At 36.1% G+C, this 18,512-nt stretch overlaps 2 protein-coding genes across 2 annotated transcripts in view; both read left to right on the top strand.

Annotated features, from left to right (window-relative positions):
• mybpc1 (myosin binding protein C1) overlaps nucleotides 1-8,907 on the top strand; it is a 36,326-nt gene extending 27,419 nt beyond the window's left edge. Inside the window, exons 24-32 of the mRNA XM_014981253.2 lie at nucleotides 585-719; nucleotides 811-978; nucleotides 1,070-1,158; nucleotides 1,233-1,428; nucleotides 1,515-1,654; nucleotides 1,744-1,903; nucleotides 3,093-3,229; nucleotides 4,097-4,283; nucleotides 8,142-8,907. Of these exons, the coding sequence (XP_014836739.2) occupies nucleotides 585-719; nucleotides 811-978; nucleotides 1,070-1,158; nucleotides 1,233-1,428; nucleotides 1,515-1,654; nucleotides 1,744-1,903; nucleotides 3,093-3,229; nucleotides 4,097-4,283; nucleotides 8,142-8,239 (1,310 nt within the window). The 3' untranslated portion in view covers nucleotides 8,240-8,907. The remainder of the gene's footprint in view (nucleotides 1-584; nucleotides 720-810; nucleotides 979-1,069; nucleotides 1,159-1,232; nucleotides 1,429-1,514; nucleotides 1,655-1,743; nucleotides 1,904-3,092; nucleotides 3,230-4,096; nucleotides 4,284-8,141) is intronic.
• Nucleotides 8,908-10,095: 1,188 nt separating this feature from the next.
• On the top strand, nucleotides 10,096-18,465 carry chpt1 (choline phosphotransferase 1). The gene is made up of 8 exons (XM_014981271.2): nucleotides 10,096-10,539; nucleotides 12,989-13,136; nucleotides 13,249-13,390; nucleotides 14,634-14,718; nucleotides 15,120-15,251; nucleotides 15,322-15,480; nucleotides 15,567-15,692; nucleotides 16,962-18,465. The coding sequence occupies exons 1-8, from the start codon at nucleotides 10,300-10,302 to the stop codon at nucleotides 17,076-17,078; spliced, it is 1,149 nt and encodes a 382-aa protein (XP_014836757.1). The 5' UTR covers nucleotides 10,096-10,299; the 3' UTR covers nucleotides 17,079-18,465.
• The last annotated feature ends 47 nt before the right edge of the window (nucleotides 18,466-18,512 follow it).

Below are 18,512 nucleotides of genomic sequence, written 5' to 3'. Positions count from 1 at the left end.
TATTTTGTTTATCAGATATATGTACATCACATAATAATTGCTGCGACACATGCAGAATGAGAAATCACTGCACACAGTTCATACATAGTCAAGAAAGGGCTTGAAAAAATAACGTATGAAGTATTTCCAGTATTTCTATCCAGTATTTCCAGTATTATTCATTTCTATCTCAAAGACTAATCGTTGTTTCCATATGTGTCCATTTGTACAACTTCCCATTCATTTGTCCCTCCACACATCCATCTATCCATTTGTCCAACTCCTCATCCATCCATCCATCCATCCATCCATCCATCCATCCATCCATCCATCCATCCATCCATCCATCCATCCATCCATCCATCCATCCATCCATCCATCCATCCATCCATCCATCCATCAATCCATCCATCCATCTATCCATTTGTTCTACATTTGCCTATATCTCCATTCCTTTGTCAGTCCATTCTTTCGACTGTCCAATGTACTGATTTATTAATTGATACATTGACTTACTCCTTCCTTCTTTTTTCCTTTCTTTCTTCCCTCCATCCACCCACCCACTATCCAACTAAAAATAACCAACAACTTTTATTTCAACACAGCTGTGACCAGTGAGCCCACTATGCTGGTGGTGGACGATGTTACGGACACCACAGTGACTGTAAAGTGGCGTCCTCCAGAAACCATTGGGGCAGCTGGGCTAGATGGATACTTAGTGGAGTACTGCATTGAAGGAAGTGAGTCAAATCTCAACAACATTGAGGTGAGGTCTATTAGATACAAAATATTTCTAGTTTATTATTACAACTTGACAATCTTTACCTACAGCCAATGACTGGGTGCTATCCAACAAAGAGGTGACTGAGAAAACCAAGTACACCATCACTGGACTAACTCCAGGATGTAAGATTTTAGTTAGAGTCAAAGCCATAAATAAAGCTGGAGCCAGTGCTCCACGCACTCTGCAGCACTCTGTCCTGGTCAAAGAAGTTGTTGGTGAGTTCTGAGAAGTCTGTAGTTTCTGTTCAACTGTAACAAATGAGCCAGTCAAACACAATTGATTTAACAAGCATAACATTCTCTGCAGAACCACCAAAGATCCGTGTCCCGCGACACCTGAAACAGACTTACACTCGCAAAGTTGGAGAAACAGTTAACCTTGTGGTGCCTTTCCAGGTAAACTTCTAACTCCTTTAATATAACCCTTCAGAGTGGTATGCTTTACTGAGGTTTCATATGCATGTACACAGGGAAAACCTCGGCCGAAGGTTACTTGGATCAAGGAAGGCAATCCTGTAGAACCTTCCCATGTTAGCATCCGCAACACAGACTGTGACAGCATCATTTTTATCCGTAAAGCAGACCGAAACCACTCTGGGAAGTATGAGATGACGGTACAGGTTGAGAATCATGTTGACACGGCAATTATTGACATACAGATTGTGGGTAAGTGACATTATGATAAGAAATAAACCTTATTTACTTCCATGGTAATGACAGCTATTAATTTAGGCTTCCTTTTTGATTTTAAGATCTACCAGGACCGCCTCAGTGTGTCACAATTGAAGACGTTTGGGGAGAAAATGTAGCTCTAGTGTGGACCCCTCCGAAAGACAGTGGAAATGCCCCAATAACAGGCTACACCATTCAGAAAGCAGACAAGAAAACAATGGTTGTGCAAAATATCAAGCCATAAATTCAAACTGTAAATGAAGCTTGATGTTTATGTAATATTTACACAGTATTTCTTCTGTTTTACAGGAATGGTTCACATGCATTGAGCACTACCACCGGAACTGCATCACCATCACAGAACTGGTGGTTGGGAATGAATATTTCTTCAGGGTCTTCTCAGAAAATATGTGTGGCCTGAGCGAACTGGCCACCCAGACCAAAAAGAGCGCGCTCATCGTCAAAGAAGGTACCATGAAGAGTGGAATGCCATTTTCATTAATGCATACTTAGTGATATATAGTTGAATAAAATTAATTTAAAAAAAAATGATTTTAGTGAATTTGAATATTAGTATTTACATACATGTTTATTTAATATATCCAATTAAATTTTTAAGATTTAATGTAAAGCTCTAATTTAGAACACTGAATAATTTTTTACATAAAATAAACCAATTAAAATCAAAATAACACATTTATTTCTTAGCTACTAAGGTGAAACTTTAGAACAACATTGTTTTTGCACAAGTTAGTAAATGTAAGCTAGTTATTTAAAATAAATGTCTTTAGTAGCATTTTTATTTTTGAGAAGTTAAACATTTATTTTAAAATTCAGAATTGTTCATTTTATTTTGCAGACTGAAATAAATAGCGTTGAAAAATAAATGTAGCTCAAAAATGAAATAATATACTCTTAAAAGGTTTTTGTACTTTAAATTACACTTATTTTATAATTTCAAAGTTTTGCTTACTTACACGGGATTTCAGATTGGAAATATCTCTAAAACTTTTTACTTCATCTATGTTTTTCCTTTATAAGACAGTTTTCCTGACCTTTAATAAACATTTAGCAAACAAATCACCTTTATTTTAGATTTCTTATTTTATAAATTCAATTGTTTTCCTTTATTGAAGGACATGTATTTGATACAAAGAGAAGATGAGAAATAAGTTTTGCCCACAAAAAGTAATTTATTTAATAATTTATTTATGAAAAATTGTTTTATAGTTTTCTTTAATTTCAATATTCCAGGTTCAGATGTTGAGGTAAAACTGTGCTTATCTATTAAAATACAGTGTCTATGTTTCTGTCCTGGAGAAGTTGAAATGTTTCCCTGCCTTTATTACTGATTGGAGGGAAATGATGAAAGTTGACTCTTTACAGGAACGTTTTCCGTTTGCTGCCTATGCTTTCTCCAAAGGTACTGTCAGTGATCTTTTCCAACCCTCAAGTGAGTCTGATTAACACCCTCACTTCTGAATGTCACTGGGTTTTGGGTATGACTGACAGGCCCTTTAGTGGTGGTGTCTCAGTCTCAGCTGGTGATGAATAAAAAAATACATTGTCCTTCCCTCGTCACATAGGGAACTCCCCACATGATACCGCTCAGCGTCAGTATCATGCACAACCCCATTCCTTTACCCTTACCCCCACAGGCTTGCAGATGAAAATACCCGAGTACAGCGACCACGACTTCAAGGAGCCACCGAAGTTCACTCAACCGCTTATCAACACCTTTGCTGTTGCCGGCTATAACGCTACACTGAACTGCAGCGTCCGTGCCAACCCAAGGGTAGGTGGTGAAACAAGTAAAACATTTATATGCAATGATAGCACAAAAAGTGGTAGTCTACTTGTTTAACTTTTATTTTTATCTTTAAGTAATGTATTTTATATCCTGCATTTCATTTGTTCACAAGATAATTTACAACGTGAATAGCTCTAAAGTATTTTTTTTTTTACCACACAGAGATCAAGATCTTTTACAAATTTGGAATGAAATAACAATTGCAACAGTTAAGCTTGTTGCATTTAGCTTCCATTAAGGCTAACAAGTATTTCAGGAACATTTCATAATCTAAGAGGATCTTTAGAAAAAAGTGGACCATTATGCTACATGAAAATGGCTGCAAAAACATGCGCAATTACACAACCATACATCTTTGAAAAGTAGAAGTGGAGCCTCCTGCACAACTAATGAATGCAGCAAGTGATTTCTGGATAGGAAGTCAATAACAAAACACTAGTCTTTTCCAACACTCATCGTACATCACAATTTAGCAGTCAAAAACCAGCTGACCAAAACGTGCTGGATGATGGGACAAAGCTCTCCTGGGGTTGCTAGGTGACGAGGCTGGGCTTTGCCTGGGTTGCTAGGTAACAGAGCAGTGCCTGCTGATTTGTGACGTTACATTCCAGAGGTTTTTGAAACTAATGAAACTTATTTTCCAGACACCAAAAGACTTCAAATTATTGCCAAAAAACATCTGGATGTTTTTCTAAGGGTTTGGGCTTTTCTTTAGAATCAGTAGAGACTCAAATGGAAGTATAAAAAAAATGCCACGTGTTACTAGCATATGGGATTATGGAAGCAGTGGGTATTGAGTTACAGTCAGGCACAACCAATAAGTACTTTTGATATTCCTGTTTCTTCCTGCAGCCAAAAGTGATCTGGATGAAGAATAAGATGACCATCTTCGAAGACCCACGCTACCGAATGTTTAGCAACCAAGGAGTCTGCACACTGGAGATAAGGAAGCCCAGTCCCTATGATGGCGGCATGTACACCTGTAAGGCCATCAACGACCTAGGGGAGGCCCAGGTGGAGTGCAAGCTGGAGGTCAAAGGTCAGTGTGGACCCGGAGGTGTGCATTAAAGTCTATGAGTCTGGTTTCCCATTTTTACCTCTTTACTTCCTTATTGTGAGTAAAAGAAAATTTGGGTATATATCGTAAAGATGTTTGCCTATTCATGCCAGTAACTGCTATTATGGCCATAATCGTTAGTCTGTAATAATTGTAAAGAGGCAAGGCATCTTTTTGGGAAACCAACTCCATCTAGATATCATAACGGTCTACCAAATGGACGGTACCAAGTGGAAACGTAAGTACCTGGACTGAGTCGCACCATTTGTTTAGAAATTCATTACTTTTTTGAGTTCAACTGTTTTTTAGGACTAGTTTGTGGTAATTTAGAAACCTGGGTTACATTTTAATACTGAACAAACATGTTCAAGAAAAAGCATCTGAGTATAAGCTGAAAATATATAGGAAACAATATTTAGTCATGAAGTCCAGGACTATTGGAAAATTGCTTTTGCTTTTAATTGGAGCTGTGATTTTTAAGTGATGTCCTCATTTTTACCTTTGATTTCATTAAGAGTAGCTTTGTTAGTCCAAGTAAATGTCATAAATGGGTCAATTTGTATAAAACCTGTCTGTCCTGTCTTTCAATTTCATAAAACAACAGAAATTTATTTTAAAAACAATTTGAAAAGATGTAGTGGTTTGCCATCAAATTAAGTTTAATTTAAATTTGTTGCCAAGTATGCATTCCATAAGTCCAGGCTACAGATCAATTTTAGACAAAAGGACTTCCATACGTCCTGGTTAGCTGGACACAGGTAACAGCAGTCAGTCGGTGGGCGGTAGGGTACAAAGCTAAATCCTATTTTTTATTTAAACAAATATATATATATGTTCATACCTGGCCCAAAAAGCCCAAATTAGAGAATTCCAAGGCCAAATATTTCTTTTGAATGTTAGTCTTTACCTCAAATGGAAGAGTTCAAGTATCTTGTTTTGTTCAGATGTGACGGCAGAATGGAGTGGGCATCATCTGCATTAATATTGGCGTTACTTTGGTTTGTTGTGGTGAATTAAAAGATGAGCCAGAAATATAAGCCTGGCTCGTCTATAACCTTCACCTATGAAATGTTCTTATGAAAAAAACAAAGAACATCCAATTCTGTATACCTTTGTGTTAAATGTTTGTTTTTATTTTGAAAAAAGGGAAAGCAGCTGTAACGCCATGAAGTCACTTTCAAAACTGAGCTAAACTAAATGAAGGAGAAAAATATTTTGGCAATATCCATCAAATCGAGCAGAGTGGTTGGAAATCCAGGCTCTCTAACTCTCCATCTAAATCTAAACCAGTGAGATGTTTCGGGCCATAAGTTTCCATTCATAGAAAAAATAAACATTGGACACCCGTTTTTATTTTTTGCGGGACTGTGTGTAGTCGCTGCATGTCTTGGACCACTTCCTGGTTGATCTGCAACATTTCATGTTTTCTGAAACTTGCAAATAAGTTTTGCCACAGTGTCATGTGTGACGCTCGCTCCATGTTTTCTGTTAAAGTTTCGTGCAACCATGCGACTGCTTCCCGATCCAGCCATCAGTATAATTTCAGTTATTTGCTTTTCTGTCAAATGCATCTTCTTGGGTATATGAAATATAAAAGAAATATACATTTTACATTTCCCTATGTATGGAAACCTATGGCCCAACCTGTATTTAAAATAGACAGATTTTTAATCTATTCTTTAAAACAACAGATCATTTGCAGATTGTCTAAATCTCAGCTTTAGATTAAATCCCAGGCCATGTTTGAATTCATAAACATTTGGTGCAACTTGGTTTTAATAATGATAATCCGTTAAAGTATGTGCAGTGTAAATAATATTTGGTGACACATCACCACCACACAATGTCATCCCTTATGTTTGTGTCTTTTTCCAAACCTGCCATTCTATTCATCACAGTTCACACACCAATGATGTTCTTGCATTTTATTAATTCACGTCTCCATCTTAAACTATTTTCCACAGATTCCAGTGTCTCCTTTGTTATGTTAACTCTTCATATAAAGAGTTCAGTAATAACTCAGCTGTACTCCCTGGTGCACACATATAACTCCACGTAAACTTTGGTTAACCCCTCTTTTCTTCTTTTCCCCCCAGTCCCAACTCAAGAATTGTGAATGTATGTTCTCATATAAAAGATAAGGTAAGCTTTCATATGGTTTCAGCATATGAAGCTTATTTCACTCATTGTGCACCTATTGGTCTGCCTGTGTAACCCTGGCTTTCTCGGCTAGAAGGACAGCAGCAGCTAAAAGCAGAAACCAGTAAAGTCAGAGTCTGGCTTACCTAAAAATTTCAATTTTGATTATATTTACTGAATTCTGCTTTGAAATTAGTTGAATGTTGTACTGTTTCTCATGTAAGCTGTGACAGAAACGAGGTGAGTACACTGTTTATTCCAAGCGAGTTAAAATTGAGGACAATTGATGTTATAAATTGCTGAAAAAGTCTTGACTCATCTCTCATGTCTTTTTGATTTGCTTCCAATGAGCAAGTTTGTGGGACTAACATGAAACTATCAAATTATGGAGCTAAATTGGGGCCATAACATTTGTTCAAAAGAAAAAAAAATTAACTGAAAACATCTGATACTGAGAAAAAACTTGACTCTGAAAAGTAGTTTGCAACTTTTTTCAATGTAATTTTTTTTTCTTTTGAACAAACTTTATTGCCCCAGTTTAGCTCCATACAGAATATGGTATCTTGGTAAAATACTTGATTAAAGTCACTGAAAAGATCCAACTCCTTGGAAAAACATTATGATTGACAATTATGTCATTTAGTAATCTGGATTTTGCAGAATTGTGAACCTTGAATTGTGCATGGTTGTAAAAAAAAATCCTAGTTCCATGTTTTTCTGTATTGGTGTCCCATCGACAAACAACAATAGTGGAATGAAGTTTAAAACAATAAAATAAATGCATTATAAAATAAATGCATTTTCTGAACATGCTAAAAGGTAAGACTTTGGGTATGGCATCACTTTTCTGGCTTTGTACTAAAACTAGATGAACATCTAAAACATGCAGGAATCTGCAGAGCCTGAATAATTCCCAGCTGTAGATCTGGGGGCAAAGTTTCAAGGTTTATGGATTTAAAGCAAAATTGTAGATAACCTGAACTACTTTTGATAAGTTGCAGGATTTTTCTGGTTCTATGCAGCATAAAGTAACATTGTCAGTTAGTTATACAAGGCAAATTAGATATAAAAGGAAAAATAAACATTGTCCAGAAGTTATTGGACAATTCTTTCCTCTGCCTACATTTCCCAGAATGCTGTGCGGTTCAGAATCAGAGTGCAGTGAATATTTCATGTATTGAATATTCTACCAGATGTATTATTTATTGCTACCGATCATTATGATATATTGATTTATTGTCCAACCCTATGGTGTATGACATTACTAAAAAATAAATCAAATCTACCCCAGGGGTAACTCTTTATTTGAAGGAGTCTTTGTGAATGTTTATGACTGTTGTCATGAAGTGTCATTTGGTAAATAATGACACTTTTAATGCATCGTTGACACCTTTAATTGACTTTCAATGTAACTTTGCATTAAAAGCGTCATTATTGATGAAATGACATAAACATTCATAAACATTCAGTCATAAACATTCATGAAGACTCCTTCATATTCATGACAGGCATTATGTCAAGTGTTACCCAACAGGGAAACAAAATATTTGATTACTAATTAAAAGTTCCCTGATTAACTTAAAATGTGAAGTTCAAATTTAAAAATGAATCAATTATATTTTTGCCAAAGGGGGAACGAGTAATTTTCTTAGAATTGCTCAAATTTAAAAACATCATCATAACTCTGTTTTTGTTCTCTAGGGGGATTTACCTTCTTCGAGCTCATGCAGCGTGGCGTACCCTTACACCTGATTGATAAATACATGAACGAGTCGAAGATCGTAGAGCAAGACAAATGAAACTGAAACCACTGCAAAAAGGAGCTTTAACTTTGCAAAACTCGTCTACCATCAGCAACCCTCGTCTCTCGCCTCTCTTTTTGGACCAGCACACTGACGGCAGATTGACGGGAACGGGATGAATGGATCGGTTCTGGTGGAGGGAGTTCTGGTCTGTGGTGTGGAATGCTGTGTGCATGTTTGAAGCTTGTTGTTGCCATAGAAACACAGTCATTTCATCTCCTTTCGCTCCCTGTTTTGTTTGAAATAATGTATCACCTCAGAACCTACTTTAGTGTTTAAGAACAAGAAAAAAAAAAATTAATTATGGAATAATGAACAGCAACTCATGCCTGAGGTATTTTATGTGGGTTTTTCTTGGGTTTGGTCAGTGAATGTGTTATTTTTCTTTGGGGAGATCCATAGAAAAGAAACAGAAATGTTTAAATTATCGATGTTAATATGAATTTAAGAATGACTTCGGTAAAGTTGGAGAAAGAAACTTGATTTATTCTTTGAGGTTTTTTGTTTGTTTTTTTTCTTGTGAGGAAATGTAGAAGTTTACTCACATGCATGACACCTAGACCTTTGAGTTTATTTTGGACTGATCAAGGTTCAACCATATGTGCATGCCTTTTCCTTTGTAATTACGAACCGCAGCTATAATAAACCTTCCAATTGCATCTGTCTTTTCTTGTTATCCTATCTTCTTTTGAGTGGATTTAATGAGTTTTCACTATTTGGTTTTGGGGAAATATATTCCAAAATACATTAATGAGAAGAACATAAACTTTGTGTTGGTTTTGAGTTAGTGTTCAGGGTTCATATGTTTTATAAAAATGATGGCCATGAATTCATATCTTTGTGTTTGATAGTTTTAATTATATTTTATCAACTTGTATTAGTGGCTTTTTAAGAAACGAGGCAAGTTAATCATGGTGGTGGAAACAAAAATGCTGTATCAGAAAACTAAATTTAACAAATTTAGATCCATCCATCCAACCATCCATCCATCCATCCATCCATCCATCCATCCACCCATCCATTTTCTGTACACCCTTGTCGGGAGGGTTCCTGCGCCAGCTATAAGTTTAGATAAACATGTTAACATGTTAAATGTTTGCATATTCGTTAAGCTGTTCCATTTGATTGGAGTAAATCTCAGTTTATATATATATATATATATATATATATATATATATATATATATATATATATATATATATATATATATATATATATTTTTTTTTTTTTATTTCCCATCTTTTTCATCTTTGAAATAATAATTTCACTTTATTTTCCTTATATACATATTTACCTAATAGCTTAACTCTATATGATACATGTTTCACAGAAATCATTAGAAAGTAAATTACTTCAGATTTTTCTCATCAGTTTTATAATAAACTAATCTATTTTATGAAAATATGAAATACTTTTAATATTTTTAATTCATAGACATTTTTAATTCTTACATTTTGTAGTCTTTCCTTTTTCTAATATACTGATGTATTAGTATATTACACCATAACCATAAAAACTTTAATTTTATCATATTTTATTTAAAAAAATTCATGCTAAGCTTTTATATTTATTATTTTCTCAACACTTTTTTTATTATGACACATTCTGACACAATCTGTTATTTTTTAATCTATTTAACAAAAAGGTACAAATATAGGCTTTATTGGTACGATTAAAAGCCTATAGTTTTACATAGTTGCAATATTACTTTAGTTGCCAGATTAAGTGTAATGATTAAATACTACACTTTTGCAGATGAGGCAATAAAATAGTGACCACAGTTCACCGGGATGCAGATTTAAATTTCCCGGTGCACAGTCATGTTATTGCTCCGCTTCCTGCAGACTTGTACCTCGGTCTGCAGCCTACAGACAATCGGCAGATTTTGGTTCCGCTGCAGAAATGGCCTCGACTGCACCGAGAGCAACAAAAGCCAAATGATCTGCTCTTGTTTTGGAGTCGGCAGAGAGAACAATTTAACCATTTTGTAGGGCGCTGGCTTGGGGAAACCAGGGAGTTTGTTACGGTACTAAGAGGAGCGACGAGGCGGCCGGATAATGCCACATTGCCTGTGGCCAGAACCGCTGTCACCCGCACAACTGAAGCGGCTGGAGGAGCATAAATACAGCGCTTCGGGTCGCTCCCTGTTCGAGCCTCCGTGCCAAGTCTACTGGAACTGGCTGGTCCTACAAATACCGACATGGGTCGCACCAAACACGCTGACTATTGTTGGACTCTTGATAAACATCCTGTCCACGGTGGTGCTGGTTTGGTACTGTCCTACGGCAACGGAAGAGGTGAGTAAATCGACCTTAGCTGAAGTTTTTCCACAAGGGCTCGAGCGCTGATTATGTTCGTACAGAACTGCATTTAAAAATAGCCCGAAATAAATAGTTCATGACAGCCTTTCACTCCATCTCTACTAAAAGATAAAAGTAAATACAGTGTCTTAATCAGAAACGTTTTCCTGTCAATTCGGCCTATATGTAAGTATAATATAATTTGATATGTGAAAACAATTTCCAATTAAATCAATACCGTAATAGCGAAAGCTAACGCAATCGATTGTCTATTTTTGGAATTTTTTTTAAATAGGCGACTGCTTTTAAAAAGATAATATAAGCCGAATTAAAGACAATCACGCTTGTCTGTATCTGTTGTATTTATACAATATATAACGCTTTATTGGTATCACGCGGTGAGGATGATTTAAGTAGCTCCGTTTTGATTCGGCAGATTTGCGGAATAGATTAATGGTCGTACGTAGTTGGAAAGTTTACAGATTTTGACGTGTTGTTGTCTGTCCCCTCTCATGTGATGCAGGGCTGGGACAAAACCTCATTTAGGAACATAATCTTGTTTTAGGTCACCATCCAGAAGACTGTTATCATTATAGCAATCCTGTTGTGAAAACAACTCTCCAAAGACAGTGCAGACATAAGATCCCTGGTACATATATAGCTGAAATGCAGAAATAGGCCTTTGCAGCTGACCTATGATCCAGTTGAGGTGGGTGCATAGCGTCACTTTACCACAGCCATAAGACATATGTTTGTGGTTTATCAGAGAAAAGCACCTTTGACCGATCCAAGCATGAGAAAGAACTCATGAAACAAAGTCCATACAACCTGCTGATAGTCAGACCTCAGTTAAAGTTCAGACATGTGCAAAAAGTTTTTAAACTTGTGTAATTTTTTTTTTAAAGCAAGAAATTCTGACTTCAATATCAGAACTATTACTTTAATCTAACCTTTTTTTTCTTTTTTTTTTTAATATGAGATTAAGGTGAGAATTGTGGCCTTTTTCTCACCTAAAAAATAATAAATAGTTTTTTAGAATTATAATCTTTATTGTTATCGCAATAGTACAGCAAAATATTGTGATAAAATTCAGAGTCCATATTACCCACCACTAACTGGAACCACTTTTATAGTCAAACCTGAACTGGGAGATTCTTTTGGTTCATATTGATCATCACTTTTGCCGTCTATATCACTTATCTTTCTCTCTAAGAAGTATTTTTGTCAAACAATGCGATTTAACTTTTGTATGTTCAACAAAACCAGATTGTTCAGCTGTTAAATATTTGTTTAATAGCATTTCAGACGGTGTCTACTGCAAACATTTCTCTTTGCCTCGTGTTTGCCGTGCTAATGCAAACACTGCTTCAGGGCATGAATCCCTTAAGTAAAAGTAACTATGTCACTGCACGTCTACAAAGGCTGTGAAGGAGTGGAAGAAACATTTTCACACATTACGGATAGCAATTAGAGTCAAACCAATGGGCTTTGTTGAATGATAGTTTGCACCACTATGCTCAAGTTCAAGTTCATTTTTGTTAAAGGTTCACACAGACTGTTCATGTTCTGCTGCGCACAATTTCCTCACCCAGACTGAATTTGTCTATAATTATCATGACTTTAATGTAAATAGATGATTGCTCTTCAACATATTGTGAATTTATTCTATGTGTCAGGCTTACCCATCACAGACTGCTGGCACAAACGCTGCTCTTGGTCAAGATGATTGGTCAGAAGTGAACTTCCTGTGCAGGTTAACCAATCAGATGTTGGAACCTGATACCAAGTCAGAGTTACGTATCACATTATTTCACCATACAGGCACAATTAAATAACAATTACAATTGGATATGAGTCTAATCCTAGTTTCTAAAGAGACATCTGGAGTAATTTTAAATTTTTCTTAAAGCAAAATTAGTGAATATTCAGCCCCAAAAATATATTTTCGTTTTATTTTTACAGTAAACTTTCACATTTACGACGCAATACAAAATAAGATTGTTACGACTGACGGCTCCCCCTTGCGACCTGGCTCCCCCTAGACTGGTCGTAACAAGATATAAACAAAGGTCTTTTAAAATAAAACAAAACCATTATTATTTATGTATTTCCACCATAAAAAGCTTTGGTGTTCATGCTGCGTTCAAGTTACTTGGAGTTGGATTTGACGTCAAAATTCTAGATAAAAAGTCAGAATTTCAACATGGTGAAATTATTGTGTGTAATATCTCTAACAAACATCATTTTAAGCTTTACTTTCGATAAACAAACACCACTTTTAATCTAAGTTTAGAGTTGCAGGTGCAACATGTAACATTGGTTTTAGACCCACTTTTACTCGTGCGTCTTGTAAAATAAACTTGTTTCCACCACATTTTACGACTGTTGATGCGAAGAGCGGCCATATTGAAACGCAGATTTTCTTTCTTCTGCTCCGTGTCTCCAGGCTCCATCCTGGGCCTTCCTCCTGTCTGCTCTGGGTCTCTTCATTTATCAGTCTCTGGATGCGATTGATGGGAAACAGGCCAGGAGGACAAACAGCAGCTCTGCGCTTGGGGAACTGTTCGACCACGGCTGCGATGCCGTCTCCACAGGTCCTTCAGCCAAAATGTCCAATTTCTGCTCCATTTTATTCTTATTGTACACTTTGACAAGCAGAGAAATGGGAAGAATTCACGTTGTATATTTGTGTTTTTATGATTTCAGTGTTTGTTGCGGTGGGAACCTGCATTTCATGCGGAATAGGAAGATACCCAAACTGGATTTTCTTCTGTGGCTTCATTGGGATGTTTATGTTTTTCTGTGCCCACTGGCAGACCTACGTATCCGGGACCCTCCGCTTTGGGCTGTAAGTCATGCATTCATACAAAATATCACTGAAATAATTATTAGCTAATTTAGTAATCGATTAATCGTTACTGGAGTATACAAACTTTTAAAAAAAAAGCAATTTGATGCAAAAATAACTCGCTCAGAGCAGTAATTAAGCCAAAACGGCACAAAACATAAATACGTTTTGCATCTAAGATAATAAAAAAAAACATGTCTGTAAATATGTCTTTATCAAAAAAAGTTCAAATTCTGTAAATATTGATTTTAAGTCTAACAGAAAAGGCTGAGCTTTTTGCATGTTGATGTTGGCTTATTTGTTTCTTCCTTTGCTACAAATGATCACTTAAAGAATGCTGTTACTACATTTAGTCAATAAAATGTTTATTTTCTTATTTAAAAAAGGAATTTAAGTATTTGTTGCATCTCCAGATGAATTTCTAATGTTGCATAAAAAGGGTTACATGAAAAATCTGCAGAAAGTATTTTTTTTTTAATCCAGTTAATCGTCAGAGTAATTTGAAACTAAAATAATCCTTGGTTTCAACTCTAAATGACAGCAGCAGTTAGACATTTTAGTCTGTCTGGCCTCATATTGTTTTCCATCGACATTATGAGGAAGTAAATTGTCTGCCCTCTGTCTGCGCTTCAACATGCTTGAGTAATTGGAGTTTACCTGTTGCTAATAATACACTTATCAAATTAGGCAAACTTTAAAAACCTTTAGATTGCACAAGCCTGTGCTCTGCAGAAATATAGCGGCCTGTCACAATAAACAATCTTGCTGGACGATAAATTCTCCCAGAAGTCATTTTACAGTAATATAATGGTGGATAATGCAAGAAAACATTCTCAAAGATCAATAAACTTTAAATCCTAATGCACATTTAACACTGGAACTGGAAGACATTTCAAACAAATAAACCAAACAACAAATAAAATGAATTACGAAGTCTCTGTAAAGAAAACTGTTCTTCAAAAAAAGGGCTATTTGAAACCAAAAACACCAGACTGAAGACTGAAGAGAAAAAACGTAAATCATGAAAATGGAAATTATTGAGCTTGTTTCAATTTATTAATTGCTTAATTGCTTATTGCAACAGATCTAGAAATGTAGATTGGCAACTTTTCAGTTTGATTTAAAGTGGATATTATTGAAGCTTGTGGATAAATTTAAAATTCTACAACACAAAATCGTGTTGAGTTGAGAAAGCTCAAATTGTGTGTGTAAACAGTGACTTGAACTGCTCTTCTCTTCACAGCGTCGACGTCACAGAGGTTCAGATTGCCATCATCATCATGTACCTGATGTCTGCGTTCGGAGGCGTGGCCCTTTGGCAAAACGTGGTAACTGAGAACCTCGCTCTTCGTCCTCTCGCATGCAACAACACTGTAGGCACACGGGAACGTTTCCGTGTCTCCAGAGTGAAGAACAGCTCATTATTTTCTAGTTTTAGTCGGTTTTCTAGCCTTTAAATAGAATTTGTGTTTTACTTTCACTCCGTGCTGCCTTTGGAGGCTTGACTTAACGTCATTGAGAGAAGTGCGAAGGTAAATATGGGTAGGAAACGCCGTGCCAGCAGGTCATCTATTGGACATGATCTGGCTCAAAAAGCTGATGATGTCACCTGCATTTGTTTGTTTTTTGCTTTGCGCTGCCATCACGCTCAGCATGCTGCGGCTCGTATGTAAGGGAGCTTCTGGATGTCTAGCCATTTGATTAATCTGAGCCTTCTGTGTTTCTGTAGTTGCCTGTTGTAGGAATGCCGCTGTACGTTTTCCCCATCATGGGCATCATCGGAGGCGCCTTGTACTCCTGCTACAACTACTTCTATGTGATTCTGAATGGAGGCGTTGGGAAGAACGGCTCCACTGTGGCTGTAAGTGGCAGCTGCTGGTCATAAATGAGGTGTTTTAGCACTGATGCTAACAATATTTATTCCTTTTCAGGACACCAGCGTCCTGACTCCTGGTCTGCACATCGGCCTCGTCCTCACGCTGGCCTTCATCATTTTTAAGAAGTCATCCAGCCATCTATTTGAGAACCATCCCTGCCTGTACCTGCTGACCTTCGGCATGGTCATCGCAAAGATCTCCAACAAGCTGGTGGTACGTTTGGTGTCTCCAAGTCACCTCAAAAAATGCTAAAAGTGATTTTTTTGGGTGACATTTTATCGCATGTTTCTCATCTGCAGATAGCGCACATGACCAGGAGTGAGTTACATCTTCCAGACACAGCCTTCATCGGCCCTGGCCTCCTCTTCCTCAACCAGTATTTTAACAGCTTCATCGATGAACATATAGTCCTCTGGATCGCAATGGTAAGTATTAAAGTAAGGGACAATAGATATTTATTGCTTAAAGGATTATACCGCTGAATCAGTTTTACAAATCTGAAATCACAGTTTTCCCCCAGTTTTCTACAGTTTAGGTGTAAAAACAATAAAAGGAAAAATATTTGGATTTACCAATTTTATTCTGATTAAAGGTGATCTATTAAGCTTCCTTAAGCAAGTTAATATAAAGATGTTCATTTGTACAAAATGAGAATTTTACCTATTCAGAATGAGCTGTTTTAAACACTAATTTAAAATCTTAAATTTAGCTCAAGGACTGACTTTATTTAAACCTTAAATGTTGAGCACTTCTCTTAATGATTCAATATTAATATTCCAATATAAATCTTTAGACTTTGTATTGATTATTTGAAACATCTATTAATTTACATGTTTTTTCTCCATTTTTTTTAGATATTTAAACTCATGTTTACGTTGGGTGTAAAAATCACATTTTTACCAGATGATAGTACAACAATATTTCTAAAAAATAAAAATAAGCAAACCTGTGTGTGTAAACTTACCTTCTTGCAGGAAAGTCCCAGGTGTTTATTGTAGCAAACACAAATCCAATCCTACTCAGACGTTCTTGCTATGGGACACAGCTAAGTTTTCCCTGCAAAAAACAAGCATCATATCTGAAGGATAAATCTGAAATTAAACAATTTCTCAATAATTTTTAGTAGTATTAATAATTACACACTTGTATACAATGCAGTAACCAAATTTAAAAGTCATAATAATTACTGATTAAGATAATCAACACAATAAAACCCAAAGTACTTCAAGGAGATATCAATGAAACATTGCTACTTCAATATAGAATATAGTTTTAAATCTGACTTATTTTTTTTAACTAGTTGTATTAATTAGCTGGTCTGTTCTGAAATTTAAAAAAAAATTGTGTTATTTTAATTCCCAGGATAATAACTTTCAAGCTAAAAGTCAAGTTCATAGAATCCTACAATTAAAGTTAAGCTGAAATCTATTTGGCTACTCAGTTGTGTTTTTTTGCAGAATATTGACAAAGTTTTGCACACATTTCTAATGAAAATGCAGCTGTTGAGCAAACATGTGGTGACAGTGGGAAGAAACAACTTCCTTCAAACAGAAACAAAACTCCACCAGAATTAGCTGTTTATGTTCGGCCATTCGTTGTGAAAGGCTGAAAAAAACGTTGTTTCGAGGATAATAGCTTATCGAAGTTAAGCTATTAGCAACTAGGCCTAATTTTTCTCTTTTCCATCTTCGTAGGTCCTTTCACTGGTGGATCTGACACGGTACTGCACAGGCGTGTGCCTCCAGATCGCCTCACACCTGCGCATCCAGGTGTTTAGCATCACGCCGCAGCCCAACGCCCACCGTGACTGACGGGTTGCCCGGCGGGAGGAGGCGGGAGGAGACGCAGATCTCTCCCCGCTGCTGAAAGCAGACGACGACGAACTCAGCGAGGAAAGACCCTTGACCCCGAGCCACTGCAGCCTTGACAAAGTAACCACCTCCGATTAAAAAAACTGCCTCACTCAGAAAAAAGGAACAAGTGAACCAATCCAACACTGCAAACCAAAAAAAAAAAAAAAAAAAAAAAAACAGCTTGAAAAGCTGTCAGGGAATTAAATGGTTAAAGTTGAAATTAATCTAATTTAATTTAAAAATTGGTGCATGCTGTCATGAAAGTCATTGATTTTTTGTTATCTCAACCAAAATACCAAATGTTGTTTATTATATTAAACCATTATTTATTAATTTTAAATCACGACAGTTTATTTTCTAAATTCTCCATAGATTTGACACTAAAACCAAACATCAATGTGTTCTGAAACTAAATAGATTGCCCAATGAATTATTTTTCTAAATAACCCATTGTTTATTTATTCAGTGTTCCAGTGTGGAACAAATCAGGGCTTTAAAATTAAAACATTTTAATTCAAATTAAGTCTCCAATGTGAAGTGGTGGGCTGTCAAAGGGCTCTGTGAAGGGGTAAGAGTCACGTGTTGATGCTGAAAACGACGACAGGACCTTTTTAGGTTATTCCACCAACGTCACTCTAATTTAAAGAGAATTTACTCACCATTATGTTTAGTTATTAATAAAACATCCATACGCTGGTATTTGGAGTGCTGTCGACTCATGAAGCGTTAACACTCAACTCGTTGTGCTTTCTCATTTCTTCTCCCTAAAGGGCTAATACGCAATTATGTATGATTGTACAGAAATCAACTGAATACGCCTTAAATATTTTTGTTTGTAATTACTTTTTTGTGTATTTAAAGCAGATTTGTATGTTTTTGTTTCTTTATTTTCACTAAGGTTTGCCAGATACAGCAATAGTTACAATAGAACTGGAAGATTTTTTGGTTTTATTAACTTTTCACCTAGATGAGTGAATTTCAGTTGTGTTACTTGGTAATGTGGTTATTAGTAATTGTATATTGACTGATTATCATGGAAATATTGTACTTTGACTCATAATTTAGGTGCACTGGGATCAGAAGGGATTTTTCCAGAGGCTGTAAAATGCCCTGGATTTTATTTTGGAAAACTTTCATCTCATGTTCTGCTTTTGCACCATTATAAGCCCGACAGAGGAACGTGTATTAACACACTATTTTGCATCATTTTCAGATGAATGTTTGAACTATGCATTAACATGTAATTTGAGTCCAATCACCTCATTGTACTGTTCAGTAATACAGTCAAACATTTCTAATAGATGTGAATGAAAAGATTGTAATAAAAATCATATTTTTCATCGTTTTCAGTGGCTTTGTTAATCTTGGGAAATTGCTGCATTAAAGTGTTTG

Source organism: Poecilia mexicana, unplaced genomic scaffold (assembly GCF_051168715.1).
Source record: "Poecilia mexicana isolate PSO_F unplaced genomic scaffold, ASM5116871v1 scaffold_23, whole genome shotgun sequence".
In the NCBI taxonomy this organism is placed as follows: domain Eukaryota; kingdom Metazoa; phylum Chordata; class Actinopteri; order Cyprinodontiformes; family Poeciliidae; genus Poecilia; species Poecilia mexicana.
The sequence above is the reverse complement of the archived record's forward strand: the minus strand, read 5'-3'. Positions and strand labels throughout refer to the sequence as shown.

Bases quoted from the DNA above. Each gene is read 5' to 3' on its own strand.
- chpt1 (XM_014981271.2), top strand. From the start codon at position 10,300: ATGCCACATTGCCTGTGGCCAGAACCGCTGTCACCCGCACAACTGAAG. The intron at 10,540-12,988 runs GTGAGTAAATCG...CCGTGTCTCCAG, and splicing joins GTCCTACGGCAACGGAAGAG to GCTCCATCCTGGGCCTTCCT. The intron at 13,391-14,633 runs GTAAGTCATGCA...TTCTCTTCACAG, and splicing joins GGGACCCTCCGCTTTGGGCT to CGTCGACGTCACAGAGGTTC.